Genomic DNA, 27,412 nt, shown 5'->3' with positions numbered 1-27,412 from the left:
GGCGGGAGAGCGGAGCGGAGAACGGAGGCAGCCTGGAGCGGGGAACTGCGAGCGCAGTGCCCAGGGGGAGGCTCGCGCTCCCGCTCTATCTCCAGCCTTAGCGCCCGCTCCCGCTCAGTGCGGCCGGATCCCGGGAGCCAGCGGCTGGCGAGACTCTTCCTCCTCCCCTCGGCACCCCCCTCCCCACTATACTTACACACGAGCGCACGCTCTGCATAGCTTCGCCTGCCGGGGAGCCGAGCGGCACATGTGAGAGGGAGGCAGAGGACTGCGGTGAGCCGAGACAGGAGGAGGCGGAGCGGAGCCCCTGTACCCCGGGGAGCCTCATTGCCCGGGCCGGGGCCGCAGGGCCGAATGGACAGCGCCCCAGCCCTGGCCGGCCCCCCCTGCTCCCGTTAGCACCGCCCCTCTCTCTTTCTCCCTCGGTGCTCCGTGCCCGTGGGCCGGTGCCGGCTGCTCTCCGACCATCCCGGACTCAGCCCCCACCCCGCCGCCACCTCCGCCCCGGGCTGTGCCGCAGGAGCGGGCACGCTGCCCTTGGGCCGGGGCCACAGCGGCCGCTGCTCCCCCCGCCGGGCCCGGCCATGGTGCCCCCGCTGCTGGATGGGCCCGAACAGCCCCGCCGGCGCCGCTGAGCCCCGGGCCCCCCCAGCCGGGAGCTGCATGGGGGAGCGCGGACCGGCTCGGGAAGATGCCGAGGAAGGAGCTGCCCCTGCCCGAGGGCTGGGAGGAGGCCCGGGACTTCGATGGCAAGGTTTACTACATCGACCACACCAGTCGCACCACCAGCTGGATCGACCCGCGGGACAGGTAGGACATGGAAGAGGAAAGGGAAGGAGGAGGGAGCGGGAAAATCGCCTTCACTCCGACTGGGTGCCCTACCCATGCCACCCTTCATACCCTACCTCCAGTCCCACTTCGCGGGGGAAGGGAGGGGGTGGCCGCGTGTTAGGTGACGAGAGGTTGGGGTGTTAGGGGCAGGTGTCTGACTCTCTCTTCACATAGCTTGTTCGACCTGGAAAAGACCTTAGGAATGGACTAACCCAGCCCCTCCTTTTAGCGATAAGACTTGTGCCTTTAAAAATTTTTGCTTTGAGGTTTTGGAGTGGGGGGAGGGGGCAGGGGTTACTTTTTCACCACCTTCTTATTTGACAAATCAGACAAACTCTTTGGCCCAGCACCTGCTCCCGACAGCCCTCCCTGGGTTTCCCAAGGCTTAGGTGATGCTCAAACGTCTGGGTTGCCGGTAACTATTTTCAGTGAAGGATAAAAGTCTGCTTTTCTCATAGAGGAGCTCTTTCACCTTTAGAGCTGAGGGGGTAACTGCTGTGGCGATGAACTGCCCTAGATCCACCTGAGAACCCTCACCTCTATCATTCCCCTTCACACCCTCACACCCCTCCCATTTACTAGATCGCAGGGCAGGAAACCTATTCCTCCTAGGAAACATCAGTCAGTGCACCTGGGGTCTACTGGGCCTTTTCTCAGAAAGTAGCTTATTGTTGTCGGAGAGTGCCCCCACCTATCTTGTCCCAGTGTTTTCCCCTGATTCCAGAACTACCTGGGTAAGTAAAAAGGTAGGGCTTGAAGGGAAGAAAGGAGGGACTGAGCAGACAAGACGTCCTTAAAAACACAACAGGCCCTTTTAGAGCTAGAGTTTCTAAAGAGTATAGTTCCCTAACATCTGGGAAATATGAGTGTTGGAGGGGTAGGGGCAGGAAGAAATCACTTAGTAGCCAAAGAAGGCAGAAGGATAAGGAGCTGGACTGGAGGTAGGAAAAGGCCTAAGAGAATATTAGAGAAGAACCGAGTTTGAATCAGTAAAGAAGCCTTAGGCCTTAGGGAGCTGAGGTCTGGGCAATTATCACACACTCAAGTGGACATCAAAGGCTCCCATAAAGGAATTGAGGGGGGTAAGGGGGAAGGGATAAGGGGAGGCAAGCAGTGAACTGAAGGGAAGCACAAATGACAGGAAGATGAGTGAGAGGGAAGGCAGTGAGGGAGGGTGGGGAAACCCAGATAGCCTGCAACCTGGGCTAAGCTGCCTGGCTCACCAAGAATGTCACAGCTACTTGGGAGCTGTTATAATGTTAATGGAGGTGAGAGGCCTCTCTTGTACCCATTGTGATCATTTCCTCCTCCTCCTCCTCTTTCTTCCCACTCTAGAACTTCTCACCCCCTGCTTCTGCACAAGAAGGAGCAGGGATATATATATATATAATGTCCCGTCTCTGGTAGGCACCACTATTCCCTCCTCTGAGCAGCACTCAGTGCTTACTTTTCAAAGCAGATAATATTTATTTGTACAGTGCTTAGAACAGTGTCTGACATAAAAAAAATGCTCAATAAAATGCCTTTCCTTTTCCCTTTTCCTTCTCTGCTAAAAGGCAGAGCCTGAGAAGGCCCAAGGGGCTCCCCCTTCATTGTTCTGAGAATCCTGGTCCCATCATTGCTTGGTTTGTTCCAATTTCCCCAATAAGGAATGATCTTTGAAAGGTATCTGATCTGTAATGCCCCTTGCCACTGTGGTCCACAAAGTACAAAGTCCCATGGGGTGATATAACTTGAATCCTTCATAGCTGATATGAGTGTCCTGTGGCCTTCAGGTACCTATAAGATAGGTCCCTAGAAAGCAGCCTGTAAGGGGGGAGGCCCAGCATCCAAGACCAGAATGTAGAAAGATGTGAGTTCTCACTGATGGCAAACCTGACAAATCCTTGTTCCCTCTTTTGCCCTGGACTTTCATAATTTCATAGGATTATAGATTTGGAGCTGGAAGGTCCAATGAGATTAGGTGACTTGCCCAGGGTCACACAGCTAGTGTCTAAAAGAAGATCCCAACCCATTTCTTCCTGACTCCAAGTCTAAAGCCCAATGCACTACCCCTTGCTACCTCCAGAAATTCACTATTTATTTCAGGTCCTATAAGATTCCAGATATATTTCTTAAAGCAGCCTCAGAGGCCAGCCATTCCATATCCCTTATTTTACAGATGAGAAGACTGAGGAGCAAGGGAAGTTAGCTAACTAGTGTGAAGTCACACAGGTAGTAATCATCAAAAGTGGAATTTGAACCCAGATCTTCTGATGTCAGAGTCAATACCCATTCTACTGTACCACACTGCATATATCAGTGACGTTATTTCAGAAATATTAGACAATGCAGCTATACTCCCCAAATTTCCCCCCATGGTCTCCTAGAAAAAGCTCAAAGTTCAAAATCTTAGGAACCCTCTTTTCCAATGCCTACTTCCTCAAAGATTAGGACCCCCCCCCCCCCTTCCAAGCCAAATAGGCATGTACATGTCTGTTTCTGTGATTCCGGGGCATTAGAAAATCCTAGGGATTCAAACCTCATTGCTTCCCCTCCTACAAAAGTACAAATATGCTAATTGTCTAGGGGTTAAACTAGATAGTCTCAATCTCTCTCCCAGTTCTGAGGTCCCATAGGTTCTGTAATCACCACTCTTTGAAGGCTTTGTTGATATAAAACATTTCCTCAGGCTAGCCTAGGCTAAGGAGAAGGTGACTTGTGGATTGCCTAGTATAGAACATGCAGCTGATCTCTCTTGGCCTTTTGTGTAGAATCTAAGGAATCTTTAAGAATTTGGGATTGTGTTGACTCTGAATGCCATCTGATAGGGGAATACTTGGAATTTAGGGAAGCCGTGTGGGACTGCAAAAAGAGAACTATCTCTGGAGTCAGATAACCTGAGTTCAAATCCCACCTTTGACTTGCTTGGGTGATTTTGGGCAAATTGTCCAATCTTCTGGGCCTCAGATTTACATTTGTAAAATGATGAGGGTTGGACTAGATGGCCATTGAGAAATCTTTCAGATCTTAAATCTGTAATCCCACAACACATGGGAATGGAGAGGAAAAGTGGGAAGAGCCCTGGCTTTAGGGTAAAAGGATCTGAATTTAAAACCCATTCCTGATGTCTATTCCCTGGGTGTCTCTAGGAAAGTCATTTTACTCTCTTGTGCCTCAGTTTCCCCGTCTGTAAAATGAGGGGGTTGGCCTAGATGAGATCTCTTCCAATTCTAGGTCTATTATCCTTTCATCCTTTCCTGCTGACCTACCTACCAGCATCTATATTTATTCTATAGGGCCAGTGACTTCCCCTTTCTGGTCCTTACATGTTTCCTTACATGTAAAAAGAAAGGCTTGGAACAGTGTGTGCAAAGAATATTTGGATTTAGAGTGAGAAGATCCAGATCCCAGCACTGCTAGTAAATATCTTCATGACCTGGGTCAAATCACCTCACCATCTCTTGGCCTCTGTTTCTTCATCTGTAAAATGGGGGTAAGAGAGCATTTGTACTAGATGATTTCAAAGATTCTTCCCAAAAGACTATATAAGCTCTCAGTGAGCAAAGATTGGCCCCCTCCCTACCTCCCCCCCTTTTTTTTTGTCTTTGCATTCCTGCACCTAGTATAAAGCTTCTCACACAGTAAGCATTTAATAAAAGGTTGTCAAATTCCAGCCCTAGATAGAGGCTTCTATGCTGAAGTTATCTCTACAGGCTCTTCTAGCTTAAAATGTTGTGCTCTTCTAAGAGATCTGCATCTCCCCAGACCTCCTGACATAGGGGCTGGATGGAGAGTGCAAGGCTGTGAGGAGAAGGAGGCGTGACTGAGCTATGGGAGTTTAACAAAGCTAAATGCAGCACAGTTCCTTCTTAGAGGGGGTAAGAGCCTGCCAAGGTAATTACACGTCTAAAACTAGTTAATGCTTTAAAACAAGATGATTGTCTTTTCTTCTCTAGCAATTGTTTTTTGGGGGTGTTTTTCTTCCCCCTGGCTTTTTCCTTACTTGATGTGAAGATGCCCACACATCCCCTCCATCTAGGGAAGTTCAGTCGAATGATCGTTGTTTAGTCCGAAAAGTAATTTCTTAGCCTCGGTGGGGAGAACAGACTCTCCAGTTACCAGCTCAAAAGAATGTCTTGGCACATTCCTCCCTCTGGGGGTAAAGCTGTTTTGTGTGCTGTCCTGCGGATGGAGGGAGGCTGCTGGGGGTAGGGAATCCGATTTAAGGCTTCCCTTTCACTAGGGGAGTTGAAGAGCAGCCAGGCAGCCAGTCCTGCCAGCTCTCCCCCCTTCACTGAGAGGAAGACTGGGAGGTTGAAATTCCTGCAGATGGTTGTCCGAACAACCTTAGAGAGCCAAATGTGCAGCTCACATTCCTTGCCCACTAGGCTAAAGGCTCCGATGTTACCACAAGTCACCATTGATGAGAGGGTCAGGCCCAGGAGCTCGATGGGTCATCTGGGACCAGGTTCTGCCAGCCTGGCATTCACAGGGCCTAGGAGTAGTTCTCATCTTGCAGAATCATTCAACCTTCTTTAAGGAGCAAACAGGGACCAGGCCAGGGTTACCTGATATCATGTTGTAGTGGGGGGGGGGGGGGGGAGGGAAGGATGGCAAATCACTTAGAAGACCTTGGTTCAATTCTTGGATTGAGAAAAAATAGCTGTATGGTTTTGGGCAAGTCACTTAACTTGAACTTTAGTTTTCTCACCTGTTAAGATGAAAAGAGGGTGTGGAAGCTGGAGCAAATGGCTTCTAAAATCCCTTCTAGCTTTTGCACTCTTTGGTATGTATAGTTTAGGTTCAAGGACAGATACAAGGGGTCATTCTCCAAGAAAAAGGAGGACATTTGATTGTCCTCTGCTAGGAAAGATTTCTTAACCCCAGTCTTATTATTATTTTTTTTAAACCCTTACTTTCCTTCTTAGAATCCGTTCTGTGTGTTGATTCCAAAGCTAGAGTGCTGTGAAGGCTAGGAAATGGGGATTAAGAGATTTGCCCAGGGTCACACAGCTAGGAAATATCTAAATAGGAATTTGAACCCAGGACCTTGAGTCTCTAGACCTAGTTCTCAATCCACTGAACTACCTAGCTGCCCCTCCCCACTTCAATGGTATTCTAATAAGATATTCTTATGCTTTTAATTGGAAAAAAAAAAAAGTGGGGTGGGGGAGTAACCAGGGCTTTAATTCCTCTTGCCTGGAGGAAAAACAAATAAGGATCAGTCCTATAGTGCTAGATAATATACAAAATGTGCATTTTTTTAAGTCTTCATAGAAGATGGAGTACTAGGCCTAGAATCAGGAAGATGAGTTCAAAATTGACCTCAGATACTAACTATGTGACCCTGGATAAGTTTTCTAACCTTTGCCTCAGTTTCCTTACCTATAAAATGGGGATAACAATAGCACCTACCTCCCAGGGTTGTTGTGAGGATCAAATGAGATATTTGTAAAACACTTAACAAGGAAGCTAGGTAGCACAGTGGATAGAAAGCCCAGGCCTGGAGTCAGGAGAACCTGAGATCAAATCTGGTCTCAGACACTAGCTGTGTGACTCTGGGCAAGTCATTTAACCCCATTTGCCTAGCCTTTGCCCTCCTGTCTTAGAGTTGCTACTAAGGCAGAAAATAAGATTAAAAAAAAATTTTAATAAAAAAAATAACACAGTGCTTGGCACATATAAAGCACTATATGAGTGTTGATTATTATTACTATTATTATTATTATAAAATTATTTCTGACATTGTCTATCTAATTCTGACATGATATGGCATGGAAAATCCAAAAATTGCTCCACCATTATTCCACCAGGAACCAGCACTTGAGTCTAGTCTCATTGATCACTTGTTTAATGATGAGGTTCTAGACCAGTGGTTCCCAAACTTTTTTGGCCTACTGCCCCCTTTCCAGAAAAAATGTTACTTAGCACCCCCTGGAAATTAATTTTTTAAAAATTTTAATAGCAATTAATAGGAAAGATATATGTATTAATTTTTCTACCTTTTCCATAAAATTTAGTAAAGAAAGGTGTAAATTAGAAACATTGAACTTTGAAATTATGAAACTATTTATTCAACTCAGAATAGAATGTAATACAAAAAAAGTTAAAACCTGTGGCCATCACCTCCTCCCTGGATTGCTGCAGCACCCACCAGGGGGTGGTGGCACCCACTTTGGGAATCACTGTTCTAGACTTTAGTTCATGAATATGCAATGGCAATTAAGTTAGAAGCTACACCATCACACAGATACTCTCAAGTCCATGGCCCAAGGAATTTTTGCCATACAAAACAGTGCTATGGACTCCTTCAACAAAATAAGCATGATTTCTATTACTTTTGCCCCTTCTCACTGTTCCAGTGATTGTTATTCAAGAATTGGCAATAGAGTGGGGCTAATTCTATTTCATCTAAGTCAAGTAGAGCTATATGTTCTACCTGTCTTTGCGGTTGTTTTTAAGCGACTTAGTTGTCTCTGGCTCTACATAAGTCTATGTGGGGTTTTCTTTTAAGAAAATTTTTCCATGGTTACATGATTCATGTTCTTACTCTCCCTTCTACCCCCCCCCAGCCCCCCCTCCCATAGCCAACGAGCATTTCCACTGGTTTCTTCGTGTGTCATCAATCAAGACCTATTTCCATATTATTGATAGTTGCACTGGGGTGGTTATTTTGAGTCTACATCCCAAATTGTGTCCGCATCAACCAATGTGTTCAAGCAGTTGTTTTTCTTCTGTTTGCACTCCTGTAATTCTTCCTCTGAATGTGGAGAGCGTTCTTTTCCATAAATCCCTCAGAATTGTCCTGGGTCATTGCATTACCGCTAGTACAGAAGTCTATTACATTCGATTTTTACCACAGTGTATCTGTGTATAATGTTCTCCTGGTTCTGCTCCTTTCACTCTGCATCGATTCTTAGAGGTCATTCCAGTTCACATGGAATTCTTCCAGTTTATTATTCCTTTGAGCACAGTAATATTCCATCACCAACAAATACCACAATTTGTTCAGCCATTCCCCAATTGAAGGGCATACCTTCATTTTCCAGTTTTTTGCCACCACAAAGAGCACGGTTATAAATATTTTTGTACAAGTCTTTTTCCCTATGATCTCTTTGGGGTACAAATCCAGAAATGGTATGGCTGGATCAAAGGGCAGGCAGTCTTTTAGTGCTCTTTGGGCATAGTTCCAAATTGCCATCCAGAATGGTTGGATCAGTTCACAACTCCACCAGCAATGCATTAATGTTCCAATTTTACCACTTCCTCTCCAACATTCATTACTCTCCCCTGCTGCCATTTTAACCAATCTGCTAGGTGTAAGGTAGTATCTCAGAGTTGTTTTGATTTGCATTTCTCTTATTAGAGATTTAGAACACCTTCTCATGTGCTTATTGATAGTTTTGATTTCTTTATCTGAAAATTGCCTATTCATGTCTGTAATCCTATATTACATGTCCCTTGCCCATTTATCAATTGGGGAATGACTTGAATTTTTATGCAATTGATTTAGCTCCTTGTATATTTGAGTAATTAGACCTCTGTCAGAGTTTTTGGTTATAAAGATTTTTTTCCAGTTTGTTGTTTCCCTTCTGATTTTGGTTGCATTGTTTTTGTTTATACAAAAACTTTTTAATTTAATCAAAATTATTTATTTTACATTTAATTTTTTCTAACTCTTGCTTGGTTTTAAAATCTTTCCTTTCCCAGAGATCTGACAAGTATACTATTCTGTGTTCACCTAATTTATTTATAGTTTCCTTCTTTATATTCAAGTCATTCACCCATTCTGAATTTATCTTGGTATAGTGTGTGAGATGTTGATCTAAACTAATCTCTCCCATATTGTTTTCCAATTTTCCCAGCAGTTTTTGTCAAATAGTGGATTTTTGTCCCAAAAGTTGGGCTCTTTGGGTTTATCATAGAGTGTCTTGCTGACGTCATTTTACTCCAAGTCTATTCCACTGATTATGTAGGGTTTTCTTAGCAAAGATACTGGAGTAGTTTACCATTTCCTTCTTCAGCTCATTTGACAGATGAAGAAAATGAGACAAACTGGGTGAGGTGATTTTCCCAGAGTCACACAACTATGTATAAGTATCTGAGGTTGGATTTAACCCAGGTCCTCTGACTCCAGAGCTGGCACTCTACCCACTGCACCACACAGCTGCCCAGACCTGCCTATTTTGTCCTAACAACTTGACTTAGTTTCTCCTGGTTTCATAGTGATGGTTGGCTACATAGACCAGATGTCTGAAGCAAACATTTTTAGGATCTTTGGGTGCTGGGTCTCCCTTGGGCCAATAATTCATTGAGGGGCCCAGGGAGTGGAGCAGGGGAAACTATTTTGTCTGGCAGACCCAGAGACGCTAAAGATGGGGCAAACCCAATTTGAATCTTGGTAAAAGTTGCATCATAGGAACTCTGTGTGTGGACTAGGAAAGCGGTTTGTTCAAACACCTCCTCTGTAGTCTCATGACTAGAGGTCTCGCTAAAAAAGGAATGCAGTGAATCTCACAGCCAGTAGTTTAATTAGAAATTTTTTTGCAGAGTACAACATGGCCAGGCTATGTGTTTGAACTCACTTCCAAGGCAATTGGCTAAAAACTCAAATCAAACCATGCTTAGCCTCCCCCTAGCTAAGTCTTGGAAGGAGCGGCATAGCTAACTGACACAGTCACTGTCTTCATTCATCCTACTCCTGTTCCCCCAAACACACCTAGCAGGAGGGCTGGTTTCCATTCCCTGGGAGCTGTGAGAGAAACACTGTCCATCCTTCTGAAGAGGACCGTTTCAGGTTACTTCTCAGGAGTCCCTAGTTACAGGGAAGACTGGAATGTCTCCTGGGACTCTCTTCTCAGGTGCTTGTAAAAAGAGAAGGGGATATATTAAACAGGGTTAAGAGGTGATCCCATGTGTTGCTGAAGCGCTCTGACCATGGGAAGCGTTTGTCTGTCTTGTGCGAATGGCTCTTTTGGGGATGCCTGACTGGTGCCCCTGAGAAGGGAGCTCCCTGTCTCAGTGGCCAACCAGCGCCACTTGACTGCTTTTCATTTAGAACTTCCAGGGAAGCCAAGGGCACGTTAGAAGTGCTAGCAAAATTAAGTCTGCTTCATTTGGAAAAGTAGCTCAGAAAGTCTCCGACACTAACTGGCAGCTGCCGACCGAAAAGGGCAAGTCTGAATGGAGAGGCTCTCGTGTGGAATGGCTGAGGTCCGAGTCTAACATGTGAAAGAGAGTCTGTCATTCAAGTGTCAGGTCTGGCTCCAGGCTTCATGAAGCAGGCTAGCTCCTGGTCCCTGAGACCGACAGGCCATCATCTATATTGCTGAGAGCCTATCTTGAAGATAGCACTCAAAAAAAGCTCCTGCTCCTGCTGACAACTCTGTAGGATCATAATAGGGTCACAGATTGAGCTGGAAGGAACCGTAGAATGCCAATTTAGCACAACCACTTTACAGATGAGGAAACTGAGAATCCATGTAAGTTTACCAAGTGTCTACAATATGATTTGAACTCAATTCTTCCAAACTCCAAGTCCAGAGCCCTATGCTCTCCACCACACTGACTCCCTTTCTTGGTTAGAATGAGATAAAAAGATGGAAAACCAGGAAAGTGGATACAGTGGCTATTTTGTTCTTTAACCTTTGACAGAGGGTTATTACGCCTCATACCCTATGCAAGAAACATTCCTGAGAGAATACTTCACTGCTGCATTCTACAAGGGGAAGATAACAAACCTGAAAGTGGGGGCTGGGAAGACCAGGAGAGAATCACAAGGAGGAGGGGATGAAAAATGTGGGAGATTTCAGTTTTCCATAGTAACCTCCCCTACCCAGGATATCTCACTGTTTAGGAGAAAAGGAACATTAAAGTTTCAAATGACTGCCAGAGAAAATGGACTCAAGCTTAAGTTTGCCTTCCATGGTTAGCTATAGAAAATGATGACAAAGCTGCATCAAGATTAGGGACACCTTTTTGTGAGCTTTTTTTTTTTTTTTCCTTCCACCTTTCCTATTCATCGCTGGCAGAGAGAACAGCAGCCAAGCACAGCTGCGGACTTTCCCAAGTGGGTTGCCTTGCAGGTGCTCTGTCATGATTGGGCCTAAACAGCACATTGGGGGGACATTGTGTTTCTCTGGTCCTGACTTAAAGCCCAGTGGGAGTTACTTGGTGGATTTGTCCTTGGGAACTACCCTGGAGATCTGTGTTCTGGCTTGGGAGGTAATGCAGAAGCAAGATGAGCAGAACTAGGAGAACAATTACCTGATAACCACAATCATGTAAAGGAAAACCACACTGCAAGATTTCAGCATTGAGCCATCAATGAAATATTAGAAACACACACTGAGAAAAGAGCAGAAGGAAATTCGGGGGAGGGGAGGGGACAAAGACAGGCAAGACAATTATTATTATTTATAAAAAATTATATATTATGTTAAGCTTAATACGTACTTTTTTTAAAATTGCATGTAACAAAACATTAGTTTCTTCTACAATATTCTTTCCCATTGTTCATATATATACATATCTGTTAAGTTTAGAATAGTGATACTAAAAAAAAAAGATTTTAGAGCTCTGTTCAAGGCAGTGACCAGTTCTGACTTCAAAAGACTGGCAGTGAAGCATGCCTACCTCCTCTTAGCAGAAACATGGCAGACTATTAGTGTGGAATGTGGTGTACGTTGTCAGGTATGGCCAAAGTGTAGATTTGTTTCACTTAACTTTGCTTCATGGTTATAAGAATTCTGTTGAAGGGAGACTAGAAGAGACAGTAATGAAAAAAAAACTTATCAACAAAATATTAGAATTAGTTTTTTAAAATCCTTTTAAAGAAAGAAAAGCATAGGAATACAGGTAGGTTAGCATCCTTTGGCATGGATTGGCTTGCTGGGAATGAAGTAACCTTGAAACTAAAATAACATAGAAAATCCCAACATGATGTTTTTGTGTGTGCTATGAAGGAAAATATATGTGTAGCTTGAGCCTAATTTGGGGTTGAAATACAAGGAGGGAGGCCTCACTATAACATTCAAGGTCTTTGGTTGCTTTTACTTGCTTTATCTTTGGGATATTGCTAGAATCCCTGGGCCTCCCCAAACCCGAGCACACTGAAGTCATCTTTCAGGTGGACCAACTTTCACATGAGTTCATATTTCAATTAGTGTTTGAAACCACCCTGGCGTCATTGGTTATATAAATAAATCAATAAACCTCTTTTTTCTGCCCTTATCTGGGTCTAAGAAGCCAAGCCCTTCTTTGGAATTTCTGAAGCTAGGGCTGCATGGAAGTTGACACCAAGGCTGTCACAGTGAAATGGGAGTTATAAATTACAGATGTCATTATGGGGCATTGATTCATAGGGTTCTTCATACCAAGGCTGCTCATTCCAGGTTCTCCCTTAGATTAGAGTTGTCTTGGGTACCATGCTGGGTTTGACACAGTGGTGCTGAGTACAGTTTTCCTCTTGGCCAGAAAGGGGATTTGTTATTTTGAACATATCCTATCACTTTTCATAAAGCTAACATCCAGATGTGTTGGCCTGCCTGGTGTGTGCTCTCTAGGCCCGCCATGCTTCTTAGAAAAAGTAGAAGTGGGTTCTCAGCCTCATTCTCATTTTCCTGTCATGGAATCTTAGAACTTAGAGACGGGCAACTTGGTGCTGGGTTTAGAGTCAGGAACTAGGCTGGAAGGAAAGAAGGATTTATTATCACCTGCTATATGCCAGGTACTATGCTAAGTGCTTTATAAATATTTTATTTGATCCTCACAATAATCCTAGGAGATTGGTGCTGTTATTTCTCCCATTTGCCAGACAGGGAAATGTAAATTTTTTATTATTTATTTATTTTTTAGGGAGTTTTTTTTTTTCCATAGTTACATGATTTGTGTTCTCTCCCTCCCCTTTTGCCTCCCCCCACCCAAGAGCCAACAAGCAATTCCACTGGGTTATACATGTGTTATCATTCAAAACTTATTTCCATATTATTCATTTTTGTAATAGAGATTTTTTAAAACCAAAACCCCAAATCATATACCCTTATGAACAAGTGATAAATCATATGCTTTTCTTCTGCATTTCTACTCCCATACTTCTTCCTCTTCATGTGGATAACCAGACAGAGAAATTAAAAAAAAAACCTTTTTTTTTAATCCCATACCTTCCATCTTAGAGTCAATACTATGCAGTGGTTTCAAGGCAGAAGTGCGGTAAGGACTAGGCAATGGCAGTTAAGTGACTTACTTGGGGTCTGTCACCCAGGTAAGAAGTGTCTGAGGCCATATTTGAACCCCAGGACCTCCCATCTGTAGACCTGGCTCCCAATCCACTGAATGACCCAGCTGCTACCTAGAATTTTAAATCTTAAAACGACCTTGAAAAATCAGATTAAGAAATTTAGGATCAGAAGGATGAGTTGACTTGTCCAAGCTCACACATTTAATTGTAGAGCTGAGGACTAAAGCAGATCCAATTACTCACAGCTCATGTTGTATACCTTATTGCTCTTTTCTGTCTGGCTACCAAGGCTGTTCCTAAATCCTCAGGCAATCACTTAACAGACATTTATTAAGAACCTGCTGTGTGCAAGCACTGTCCTAAACCTGGGAGTACGAAGACGGCCCCTGTTCTCAAGGCCCTCATAGTCAAATGGGGGAGACAACACACAAACAACTTTGTACACACAAGCTACAGACTGGATAACCCCATTTGGCTGTCCTCACTTGCCTGCATGAGGAGCTCTAAGAAGAAAGTAGCTTGGGATTCTCTTAGCTATGGGTTATGCCGTACTGATCACACTAGATCTTTTTTTATGATATATTGCCTGACAAAAGCTGGCCTGAAACCTCAGGACCCAGATTTCTTATTTTGACTAAAGTCTCTGGGTTTTAAATATGGCTTCCTCCAGGCTCCTATGGACCTGGTTTTCTCTCAGGCTTTCTATCCATTGCTTGTATTTGTAAATCTCTTTCAAACTAGAGGACCCCCTATCTTTTTTCTACATTAGGTGTGTATGGTGCTTCTTAAAGAACTTTATATTTGTCTCCAGAAACTTTATTTTTATGCTTTTGAACAATTTGAACCCCATCTCTGTCTACACCCCCCTTAGTCACTCCCATGCTCGGCACACAGTGACATAGAAAGGGCACTTATTTCTTCCTAACCAGGAATGTAAAAAAGTGTAGTAGAAAGACCAACTATACTGAGGGTTGAAGGATCTAAGTTGGGCTTTCAATTTTGGCTTAGTGCAATAGAAAGAACTCTTTTTTGGAGTCAGAAGACCTACATTTAAATCCTTCTTTGGTTATTTACTTACACTGTAACCCCAGACAAGTCAGTTAACCTCCCTGGGACTCAGTTTCATCATCTGCAAAATTAGGGAACTGGACTAGATGGCATCTGAGATGCCTTCCAACTGTATATCTATAATCCTCTGATCCTGCCCCTCTAACCTATAACTAGTTCAGTTTTCTTATCTGTGAAATAATCAAATTACATTAGATGATCTTAAAGTTCCCTTGATGGAAATAAACAAACATAAATGAATGAATAGATGGATAAATAAATGAATAAATATAGTAATGAATAGATAGATGGACGGATGGAGAAATAAACACATTAGTGAATGAAAATGAATGAAAGAATGGGTTAGACAATTTTTTTGAGATCCTTTCCAGCTCTAAAAATTTGTATATCTATGAAAGAGTTTATGAGATGTTACTTTTCATATTTGGCAGGTTTAGTCCTTGCTATCCTCTACAAGATCCAGTATACTCACGATATGATCTTACCTTATATTTTACTTCTTTTAGATTTCTACCACATTTTCAACTAAAAATAATTTGACACCGTACAGATTGAAGATTCAGTAACCTACTATTGCAAACTGAAGCATAGACAATGTTAGGAGCTAGGATTCAGCTCTTCAGGAAACAGAAAAGAGAGCCTCAGGGAGTGACAAAGTATATGTTTAGGGGTAATTTATTTTTGTGATGAGAAGCTAGCCAGGATTTTTCAGATGAAAAGGTATTAAGTGTGATACATGTTTGTATGCAAAGCAAATCATTCTTTTAAAGCTAATTACTTCTTCTTAGATGCTAAGATGCTAATTCTTAGATGCTGTCACCAGGTGAAAGGTGGCTCCAGTTCATGGGTATGTTGATAGAGTCATTAGGCTTCCATCAGATGTGGATAATTGAGAAAAGCGGGCCTGGAAATAATCCATAATCCACCACTTACTGCATTCTATACAAATACATATATTTATTCAATACTTGAGGGTCTGTAATTTCTCTAGTGTGAATACTCTCTTCTGGAGCAGAGATTATAACCTTTTTTAGAACTTATGAGTTTCTGTGACAAAAAAAAAGTCACCATCCTACTGCCATATTGGTAAAACATCTCTCAGACCATAGGTTTATCCTGAGGCAACAATCCCTCACAGAGCCACTACCTGGTATCTTTCTAGCTTGTCAGGATCTGCTAGAGCTCATGTTCCTCTGGCTTCAACTTCTAGAACCAGGATCATACCATGAGTAGGAATAGAATCTTAGTGAAGGATACAAAGATCTAACTATATTAAATTAAGAGTATATAACTAATTAATAGTATATAGTCATAGAAACATAGGAATTCGAAACTAAAGAGACCTTAAAAATTACCTAGTTCTACCCTTTCATTTTTCAGATGAGGAAACTGAAACACAGAGATTAAATTATTTTCTCAAGATCACATTGCTAGTTAGCAGAGCTGGGATTTGAACTCATTACTTAATTCCAAAATCCAGTGTTCATTCCACTATACCATATTTCTTTTTTCATTTCTTCTTATTGCCATATATGCAAGTTAGAGCCAAGTGCATTATTTAAACACAGATTCCTCACTTAGATTTTCTATTACCAATTTGTGCTTGAGCAAATCATCCTCACCTATGGAACTGTCTTGGGGACTTATACTTGGCTTCAAGATCTTCACTGGTTTCTTCTGCAGGTGTTAAGCATGGATAGTTGTTAACCGCCCAACACCTTTTACTTAATGCTTGGCACCTCCATCTCTTTTTCTCATATCAAGGAGAGACTATTCATTTCTTATAACAAAGGAAATGCTAAAAAAAAAATCAACATTCTGCAGTTATTCAGTAGTGAGTCTTTTGGAACTTTACTTGTTCTGAGCACTTTAGTTGCAGCTTATCAAAAAGATTCCTCCAAATGGAGGAGCAGTATATCTGGGGCCTGCAAAATGACTTTCTTATATTAATTCTCTGTTTAGAGTTTTCCTCTCCATTTTACAAACTAGTCCTACAAATACAGCATTTTTTTAACCCTTACCTTCTGCCTTGAAACCAATTCATTGTAATGGGTCCAAGGCAGAAGAGTGGTAAGGGCTAGGCAATGGGAGTTGAGTGACTTGCCCAGGGTCACACAGCTAGGAAGTATCTGAGGTCAGATTTGACCTCATCTCTAGGACCTCTCATCTCTAGGCCTGGCTCTTGATCCACTGAGCTACCCAGTTGCCCCCTAATAGAGCATCTTGACAAAAAGTTCTTAAAGAAGTAAACTTTCCATCCTTCCCAGAATATTTTTAAACTAACCTGAAAATATTGCATTACTTTGTATAAATTTTATGTGCATGTTGTATAGCCCATCCAATAAAATGTTGTCTTCCTGGTATTATTGAAGATGAGAACTGTTGAATTTTTGTCTTTGTGTCCCTGCCATCCAGAATAGTGTTTTGCTCTTAGTAGGTACTTAATAACTATTGTATTACTTAAAATAGTAGCCAACATTTATATTAGCATTTACAATGTGCCAGGTACTATGCTAGTGCTTTAAAATTATTATCTCATTTAATCCTTACAACAACTCTGGGGTGTAAGTGCTATTATTATTACCCCTCATTTATTTTTTAAAACTCTTACTTTGGGGGCAGGGCAGCTAGGTGGCTCAGTGAATTGAGAGCCAAGCTTGGGACGACCTGGGTTCAGATTTGGCCTCAGACACTTCTTAGTTCTGTGACTCTGAGCAAATCATTTAACCCCCATTGCCTAGCCCTTATCAGTCTTCTGCCTTGGAACCAATACTTAATATTGATTCTAAAATAAGGAATTAAAAACAAACAAACAAAAAACCTCTTACTTTTTATTTTAGGATTGACACTAAATATCGGTTCCAAGAGCTGTAGAAGAGTGGTAAGGGCTAGGTAGAGGGGGCTAAGTGACTTGTCCAGGGTCACCCAGAGAGGAAGTGTCTGAGGTCACATTTAAATTCAACATCTCAAGCCTCTGCACATGGCTCTCAATCTACCACTGAACTACCTAGCTGCCCCTGAATTGATTTATTAGGCAAAAGTTTACAATGGTTTCTTTACAAGCAATTGCAGGCTACTGGTTTAAAAAAACAAACTACTGATTTTTCTCACCCTTGAAGAGGGAAAAAACCTCAAAAAGGCAATCTCAACTTCCCCATTTCCCCTAGCGTGCAGGTGACAATAAAGCATAGTATGGATTCCTAAGAACCTCATGACCTGGTATTATAACACTCTAATCTATAAGGCACTGATTCACCTGTGAGCAGCTTTTTATCATAGGCATGGACCTTACCCTAGAGACACATTCCTGAGATAACATAGCCTTACCATCATGCTCTGTGAAAGTCAACAACACTCCTGGAATGCCTAGAAGAGATATTGAGGGGTGGGGAAGATATTGGGGTAGGGAGGGGTAAAGGCCTCCAAAAGATCTGTCTTTGTGATAAACTCCTAGTCTATCTGGTAAGGCACACAGTAACTCCAGTATTAAATTGTAAGCTTCTTGAAGGTTAAAAAATTTTTTTTATTCATCCTTATACCGCCACCCATTCTCCCCACCAGGACACCTAGTGCTTTGTGCATAGTAGGTATTCCTTTGAATGAATGAATGTGCCATTGTTGATTGAAAACTGAGCACACTGGACTTGAGAGAATACTCTGTCTCTCACATGATGCCTTTGCACAGACTGTCCCATATGCCTAGAATGATCCTTCCTTCTGCCTCTTGAAGCATCTCACTCTCTCGGAGGCTCATATCCAGCTTCAGTCAGTTGTGTCTGTTGACGTAATTCCCCCAGCTATTAGTTCTCCACTGCCTGCAATGCCATTGTATTTATTTTATATTTACTTCTCTGTGTACACTCTTTCCTCCCAGTAGAATGTAAACTCCTTGGGGGCAGGGACTATTTCCTTTTTGTCTTTGTGAGTAGTGCCTAGCACCATGTTTGCCCATAACTGGCATTTGATTGTTTTGTCTAAACTCTTCCCTTCCCTCTTAGAATCCACACTAAGTATAAGTTCTAAGGCAGAAAAGCTGTAAGAGCTGGACAATCAGAGTCAAGTGACTTGCCCAGGGTCACACAGCTAGCAAGGGTCTGAAGTCAAATTTGAACCCAAGGACCTCCTCTCTCCAGGCCTGGCTCTCTATCCACTGAGCCATCTAGCTGCCTCAGGTACTTAATTGTTCATTTGAACTAAATGGAGTATGAAGCAGAACAACAATCAAAGTCAGGTCACGTAAATCAGTGAAGGCTTCCATTTCAGAAGCTCCTTCTGGTCCTCTCAAAAGAGAGCAATCTGATTGCCCTCCTGGTCAGCATAAATGAAAGTACAGCATTGTTGAATCTTGGGCCAGACCTCCAGAAAACCAGCTAAGCCTGACAGAAACAATAGAAGCTAAGGTGTGTCCCAGCCAGTCTGATTGGAATGGGGCAGAAACCTCAAACATGCTGTCTGTGCAGAGCCAAGGCAGAACTGAACTTTCTGGAGTGGAAGGCAAGGCTCTATCGCCCAAGCACGATGCCAGTGCATCCGGGTGGCATGGGATTTTCTTTCTTTCTTTTTCTTTTTTTAATCTGAAAGATTTTGTTTAATTAATTTAGAATATTTTCCCCTGGTTCCATGATTCATATTCTTCCCCTCCCCTCCTCCCAGCCCCCTCCCATAGCCAATGAGCAGTTCCACTGGGTTTTACATGTGTCATTGATCAAGACCTATTTCCATATTATTAATATTTGCATTAGGGTGATCGCTTAGATCAGTGGTTCCCCCAGACTTTTTTGGCCTACTGCTCCCTTTCCAGAAAAAATATTACTTAGCCCCCTGGAAATTAATTTTTTAAAATTGTAATAGCAATTAATAGGAAAGATAAATGCACCTGTGGCCATCACTGCCCACACTGGATTGCTGCAGCACCCACCAGGGGGCGGTAGTGCCCACTTTGGGAATCACTGGCTTAGAGTCTACATTCCCAATCATATCCCCATTGACCCATGCAATTGTTTTTCTTCTGTGTTTCCACTCCTGTTCTTCCTCTGAATGTGGATAGTGTTCTTTCTCATAAATCCCTCAGAGTTGTCCTGGATCATTGCATTGCTGCTAGTAGAGAAGTGGCATGGGATTTTCTTAGGAACTTAAGCACGGGTTCTAGAATCAGCCCTCCATTCACATTCCACCTTTTGACTCTTCCCCCCTGTGTGACCTTGGGCAAGTCACATAACTGACCCTGGCCTCCACTTCCCCACCTGTAAGATAAGGGGGTTAGATTAGCTAGGCTCAGGGTCTCTTTTTATCTCCAGATCTGTGATCCTAATGCATACGGTAATGACTGATAGCTTTACATTGCCCATCACCATCCACAGACCTCTGCAGCCAAAGGCAGAGCTTCCCTATGTCAGGAAGCAAGCCATACTCTGAAGAATTGACTTACCAGACCAAGAAACTCTTAGAAGTCCCTCTCTCTTCTCCTCTCCCCTCTGCCTTTTTTTTCCTTTTTTTTTTTTTGTGTGTGTGTGCATGTGATTCAAAAATTTTTATTTAATTAATTAATTTAGAATATTTTTCCATGGTTACATGATTCATGTTCTTTCCCTCCCCTCTTCTCACTCCCCCTCCCATAGTCAATGAGCAATTCCATTGGATTTTTTACATGTGTCCGCCATGTTTCTAATGATTAGATTCCATGTTTCTCATGTTGGAGTTGTGAATTGCTATTTGCTAAACTAGTAACTATTGACCCTGCAGAAGGCAAACAAAGATACCATTACTCCCTTGACAGGTCCATCTATATAGGACCGGGGAAGGAAGAAGACAGAGCCAGGTCCCTGTGTTCCGAGGAACACTGTCCATCACTTAGCTCTTAAAAACAAAACTTATTTCCTTATTCTTGTCAACTTAGTGCCATAAACCTGCTTTACCAGTTGAGTGATCTTATTTATTTGTTCACTTGCCTATTTATCTTGGGGGGAGGGGAAGGCAAGGGGGAGTGCTGGAAGGGAGAGGCTTCACAAGGCAGAACATGGGGACTTCTCTGTTTTCCACAGTCTCTTTAGTGCTGGAAGCTTCATTAATACTCCCGTCGTGGATCGAGCCTTCTGAATCATTTGGAGATCTTTGAACTTAGGGCTCTAGCTGAGATGGGAGACAAGCGAGGCTGTTGGCATAAGAGGTCAGAGTGGGGCCAGCCTCCCAGCCCAGAAAGTGAGAGAGTTGGAGAAATTCCCTAGGTAATGGAGGAGAAACAAAGGATTGGCTTGAGCTATCTGAACAATTTGGGCCAAACCGAAATGCCATGGTAATTGTGGTTGAGTAGGCCAAGGTTTAGTTAAACTGGAAATTCATGCTAGGGGAGAGGAAGATTTTTCAGACTGTGTCCTTCAGATCCCTACAGCCATGCAGAAGCTTGCTAGGAATCTTGGGGAGAGTTATTAGAGGTAGGCTCTAGGTGTTCTTGAGAAATGACTGAAGTTTAAAAAACATTCTAATGTGAGCACATTATTTCTGATTCAAGTTCCTATCTTTTCTTCTATCTCCAGTTTTTGTCCTTTTCATCCTTTAACTGTCATTTGTGCCCAAGTGAGACCAAGGTCCACACTAGAAACTGAATCAAAAAATGCTATCACTTCATTAAGATTTTAATTTTTTTTAAAAATCAAGTCTTTCTGTTTCTGAGGTTTGAGCACCATTTTGAGGACCTAAAGCTGAAGATGTCATATTTTCCATGGAATCACAAGGTTAGATTCAGGCACAGCAGGTATTTCTTGCCTCCAGACAGATCAGATTGAAGTTCGGCATCTGTGTTGGTATAGGGCATTTACTTATATAGTCCCTGTCACATAGGATCTCAATTTTCTCAGCTGTAGAATGAGATTGAACTAGTTGACCTCCTCCAAATTCTTGTCATTCAGTGGTTTCATTCATATCGGATTCTTCATAACTCCATTTGGGGTTTTCTTGGCCAAGATACTAGAGTGGTTTCTCATTTCCCTCTCCAGCTCATTTTATAAGTGAAGAAACTGAGGCCACTGGGGTTAAGTGACTTGCCCAGGGTCACACAGTTATTAAATGTCTGAGACCGTATTTGAATTCAGGAAAGTAAGTCTTCCTGAATACAGGGCTGGCACTCTATCCATGGTGCCTATTACCTGCCCCTCCAAGTGCTTGCTATCTCTAAATATAGTATATGATCTGATTGAGAGGCAGCCTAGCACAGTGGCAGAAGGCATGACCTTTCATCCAGAAGGGCTGTGTTCAAGTTCAAGACTCTGGACTAAACAGGTGACCTCCAAGTTCCTCTGATAAGTCTCTGAAACTAAATTACTGACAGGTTGTTGCTAAACTTGTGTGGAGGGAGTTTAGGTGCTAGGAGTTCCCTACACAGAAGAAATCAGGCCAGATGCTGCTGTTCCAACAACAGAAAAAATTTTATCTGTTACCAGCAAGTGATTGAAGGATTTTAAAATAAGGTTGGGGAGGTTTTGAATAAGATTTCATAGTTGTTTGTGAAGTTGCCACCGAGGTTGAGCTCTCTCTGCCTAATAAAGACTCTTGGTCTCTTTCCCTTTTATTCTTCTTCTCTCCATTATTATTCTGAGATCTTAGGAAATGTGAGCACCTTGGAGCTTTTCAAAGAGAGTGCAGAATCCCCAAGGGGTTCTGCTCTAGTATCCCCGAGATCTAAGAGAGGAGGGCCATATGTGTAATACATGAGTGGGAAGTGATGTGGGAAGGAGGAGGGAGAGGGTAGGACTTGGATCTAATTGCTCTGTTTTATTCATGTATAAATGAAGAGGGGAATAAACAGAGACTGCTTGAATGCTTTCTTCTTAATGTAGAGAATCTTTGTGAGGGACCAAAAAGCACTGAACGATAGATTCTTAGTGCAATGTAATATCTTGCGGTTGTGATTAAAATGCTTAAATTCTAGACTTTGTTCTTTAGAGGAGCATTTCATAGTGAGCCCAAAAAGAGCAACAAACTTTGGAGAGACCAAGGTCCTCATTACACTAAACAATATGGCCCTTATTGCCTAACTCCTGATTATTGGCCTTTTGTTCTTGCTCAGATTGTCAAAAAATGATTTAAACACACACACACACACACACACACACACACACACACACACACACACACAGAGGATTAGAAGCAAGAAACAACCCTTTGGCTGGCATGCAGAATCGAGAAGAAGCCACAGCACTCACTGTATTTACAAATGTTCAATCAGTTGCAGGGGCAATTATCACTATCATTCAAGCTAATTCCTTAATGTAATTATAAAAAATAAAATCCCTGAAGGTTAGTTTTTTAACCTCCTTTATGGTATTCCAAAGACCCAAAGCATTGCATCTGGTGCCTCTAGATAGCCCACAGGACTTTACTTAAAGCAGTTTAAATCAGTTCTTTATCTGAAAGATGTTGAGACCCCAGATAGGCAAGTTTCTGCCATAGACCTTGGCAGAGCTGAGCCATGGCAGAGCTGGAGCTCAATGGGGTTTCTTATAAACACAGAATGGGGGAGTGGGGGAGGAAAAATGGTCACAATCTTCTGTATAGATTTCAGAAAATTGGTAGCATCTTATTTTTAGGATGAGTTTTTAGCAAAGCGGGGATGTATCCCTGGAACTTTTAAGTAATTGCTAGGAGCACAGCTAATAGCTACTGGAAATAATAATCAAAGAGCACAATAAATAATTCAGAGGGTGAGGAATACCTACTAATTGTCACAAGTTAAGGCAGTTAGATAAGGGCTCACCTTATTATAGAGCAATATATATGGCATTCCAGCCAAGGAACTTTGATCACTGATGCCCAAGCATGCATCAGTTAAATCATAGTAGTTTCCCCTGGAAACAGGGCAGAGGTAGAGGGCTTGATCTTTGGGCATGTGCAACAGTCATTTGGGAATTAAGTGTTCATCTTGAAGGAGGTGGAGGGGAAGGGTGAGGTCAGCGACCTCTCCCTAGGAGAGCTGTCTCTTCATGTTTTGTAGACCTTGGTGTCAAATCTGTTGTGTTTTTGTTTTTTGTTTTTTGTTTTTTTTAGGAGTTGCCTTTGGGGTGTGTTTGACTTCTGGTTTACAAGATTGTCTTCTAGTTTTTTTCTTTTTCTGATCCAGGGAAGCAGATGTGTATGAGAGAAAGTAAATGACTCACCACAGGACCACTGCCTAGAGAGCAGCCTGGTTGCTGTAGAGGGACTGGCAGAGAGAATTCACTGGGAAAAAGGAGGTTCTACCTTTCTTCCCTTTGGCAGGCTGGAACTGACCAGCACATCTGGGATCTGACAGACCACAATGGCTTTTTTTTTCTTCTTTAAAAAAACAAAACCTGTTTCTTCCCATGGCCTTAAGCTCCTTCCCACCCCATCCTCCCCGCTCTCAGCTCACCCTTAAACTCTGTTAGTGTCCAGGAACCTATGTCCAAGGGTCATATAGGAGCAATTGTGCCTCGTATAGGGCCCTAGATCTCAAACTGGAAGAAGCATCAGAGGCTACCTTGATCAGACCTCTCATTTTAAAGAGGTTAAGGGAGCTTCAATGACTTGTGCAAAGTCACATAAGCAATAAATATTAAAGATGGAATTTGAACCCAGGTCTCTTTACTCTAGAGCCAGTACTCTATAGTGTCCATTCATTCACTTAATGTTCATTCATTGAATCTTCACCATGTGTTTGATTTTCATTGCACTAATCACTGTAAGAGGAAACAAATTGCACAAGATGGAGTCACCATGGAATTTAGGGGCAGTTCATGGAGCATTGGGCCTTTTTATGTCAAGAAGACTTGAGTTCAAATCCCACCTCAGATGTTTACTAGCATATGATTCTGGGCAAGTCAGTTAGCCTCTGTTGCCTCTGTTTTCTCAACTGAAAAATGGTGATAAAAATAGCACCTACCAGGTGGCTACTAGGCAGCTCTTTAGATAGAGATAGACAGAGAGACAGACAGACAGACAGATAGAAAGAGAGAGGCAGATAGATAGATAAACAGATAGATAGATGAATAGATGGATAGGAGGTGCTAAGTTTGAACCTGACCACAGATACTTCCTAGCTGTGTGACCCTGGGCAAGTTACTTAACCCCATTGCTAACCCTTCCTGCTCTTCTGCCTTGGAACAAATACATGGTATTGATTCTAAAATTTTTTTAAATAAATAGCATCTACCTCTCAAGATATTATGAAGATCAAATTAAATCACAGAAGCACGTATATATTTTCTTGATTACACATTAATGAATTTGTCAAGCACTTAATACAGTGCCTGGCACATGGCATAGTTAGATATGTAAACGCTAATATTAGTAATAGTAGTTTACAATCTAATTACAATCTAACTGGAGTCCACAGACCCCAAAGAGACTAGATTTCAGGGAGTCTCTGAACTTGAATGAAAAAAATTGTCTTTTTTTTTTCACTAAATTCTAATAAAGATAGTATTTCCTTTGATTATGTAGGTAGGCAACAAACAGGATTTATGGTCCATATGGGACCCAGACTGCCAAAGGGATCCATGACACACCCAAAATTTAAGAATCCATATTCTAGAAAAATGGTGATGGGTAACTGACTTCATAGTAGAAGAAGTTCTCTAGAGCTCATCTGCACAGAAAGACTCTTCTTGCAGTGGGCAGGTCTTTGTTTTTCTGAGATGGAGAGAATGGGAGTGGTCAGGAAGTAGATCCCATGGCCTAATTCTACTCAACATGGAAAAATATGACAATCCTCAGTGGGGACTGTGAGTGGTCTAGGTGTGGCACATGGAGGGCATGCCAAGGCAAAACCAGGACATTTCTCTTGCCTTAGTTCCTGTCATTAAAATACTATAACCATTTAAATGGACACTCTAATTCAGGGGATTTCTAAAAGGTGGTGAAAAATCCTCTTGTGGAAGAGAGCAAACTAAAGGTCCAACAAGGGGTGTATCTTATGGGCAAAGTAATTATTTTTGTTTTCTAATAAAAAGTATGTTTAGACATCTCCTATATAAAAGCCTGGGGAAGAGGGAGGAGGATGAATGTGTCATCTTGGGCCTCAGTAGAAGATGCTCTGAAAAAGACAAGATTCTATGTAGAGAATGTCAATCTTGATTTTTGGTACTTATGGAAAAGAACAATTACATAAAGTCTTCAAAGTCAGTGGGTAATTTTGAAAGCATTTTTATTTTGCTTTGGATTTGGCATGAATGTGCTTAAATATGGGGATTTCTTCTTTGCTTCTGTAATCCCATTCCCCATCCCCCAGCAGATTTTATCTTCTCAAATGTTTCTTTAACTTGCCAATGAGAAGACATTTTCTGAATAGCTCATTTGAGATTAAAAGTCCTCCCTACCCCTAAACAATCCCCACCCAGATACGTGAGTTGAATGTAGACACATTCCAAGATAGTCAATCAACAGGTTTTTATTATAACTGCTTCCTGGACCTGGAATTCAGATGATCTGGGTTGTGAGCTCCACAACTTAACTAGTCACATGTCTTCCATCAAGTCAGAAAATTTTTCTGATCTTCCTAACTTCTAGTACCCTCCCTCCTTGATCTAAAAATTCTCTATTTATTGTGCATTTATTCTGACTATCCTATTCGGACTATAGGATAAATAGATGAATATATATGTAGAAATGTATATATGTGTATTGTGGCATTTCTTATTTATACATTTATTCTAAATTTATATGTACATTTATCTAGAATATATAATGTATATATGTATATTTGGGGGAGTGTATACAAACACCCTCCTATCTATCTACCTATCTACCTATCTACTCATACATATATATACACATATATATATATATATATATACATACACGCATAATGCATGTGCGTATTATATGTATATAACACACACGTCTCTACCAATAAAGATAAGCTCTTTGAGAATAAGAATTGTTTCATTTTTTTATAGCTGTATCACCAATATCTAGCCCAGTGTCTGGCACACAAGTTAAATGCTTACTAATTGATCGATTAACCTCTCCCAACTTTAGTTTCTGCATTTGCAAAATTAGAGTAATAATATTTGCCCCACTTACCCTCTAAGTTGTTAAAGACTAAATAAAATAATAAATTATTATATGTGTGAATTATTATATACATCTGTACTTTATAAAGAAAATACTCGGGTTCATCATAGAATAACATTTTAATATTGCTTTTTCATACATGCACAGATACTGAAAGTCTGACAAAATCATCTAAACGTTTCCTAAAATACTATGTCTTTGATTTAAACCATACCTAATTTCCCATCTCCAGGCCTTTGCAAAGGTTTTCCCTTCATATACCTAGAATGGCATTCTCCTCACCTTCCCCTATGAGAAATCCTTGGGTTTTTTTTTCAGGTTAACTCGGATGTCACCTCCTACATGAGACCTTTTTCTGCTCTTCCTAGATTTTAGTGCCTCTCTCTCCCTCTAATCACCTTCTATTTATTTGTATATATTTTATAGACATATTTTATATGTACTTGTGTACACATGCTATCTCCCCTTACAGAATGTAAACTCCTTAAGGACTGAGACTGTTTAATTTTTGCCTTTGTATCTCCAGTGCCTATGACAATGTATAACCCATAAAAGGGGCTAAATAAATGCTTATTGACTGAAAGACTAGATGTTTAGAACCAGTCAAGGTCCCATCTAACTCTTAGCCTATTTTTTTTTTATAAACCCTTACCTTCTGTCTTATAATCAATATTAATTATTGGTTCCAGGGCAGAAGAGCAATAAGGACTAGGCAATTAGGGTTAAATGACTCACCCAGGGTCACACAGCTAGGAAGTATCTGCAGCAATATTTGAACCTAAGACCTCTTATCTTCAAGACTGGCTCTCTATCCAATGAGTCACCTACCTGTTCCCTACATTCTTTCAAAAAGTAGATCAAAGCCTATCTCTTCCATGAGGCAATTTCCAATGATCATATCATACAGGGATTTGCCCTTCTGTGATATCTCATAGCCTTTAAAGTTTATAGTGCACAATTTAAAATTACCTGTATAGGTATGCATACACACACACACACACACACACACACACACACACACACACACGTAAACTTTTAATGGCTCGGTGGATAGAACTCTGGACTTGAAGTTAGGAGGACCTACCAACTCTTCTCTACTTTGCTATCTAGCTACCCAGATAGTCCCCAAATCATTTTTATTTGGCTTTCACATAAATATCCTGTTCTCTGATTGTTTCCTATGCATTAGTCTTGTCTTCTTAGCTAGCCCTTTAGCCCCTAAAAGACAGGGACCATACTATAGACTGGTTGAATATGTCCCAAAACAAA

General features: G+C 41.8%; 1 protein-coding gene across 1 annotated transcript in view; it reads left to right on the top strand.

Moving 5' to 3' along the window:
- The first annotated feature begins 691 nt into the window (after nt 1-691).
- WWC1 (WW and C2 domain containing 1) overlaps nt 692-27,412 on the top strand; it is a 158,771-nt gene continuing 132,050 nt past the window's right edge. Inside the window, exon 1 of the mRNA XM_044664459.1 lies at nt 692-810. Within this exon, the coding sequence (XP_044520394.1) occupies nt 692-810 (119 nt within the window). The remainder of the gene's footprint in view (nt 811-27,412) is intronic.

Source organism: Gracilinanus agilis, chromosome 2 (genome assembly GCF_016433145.1).
Source record: "Gracilinanus agilis isolate LMUSP501 chromosome 2, AgileGrace, whole genome shotgun sequence".
Lineage (NCBI taxonomy): Eukaryota > Metazoa > Chordata > Mammalia > Didelphimorphia > Didelphidae > Gracilinanus > Gracilinanus agilis.
The sequence above is the reverse complement of the archived record's forward strand: the minus strand, read 5'-3'. Positions and strand labels throughout refer to the sequence as shown.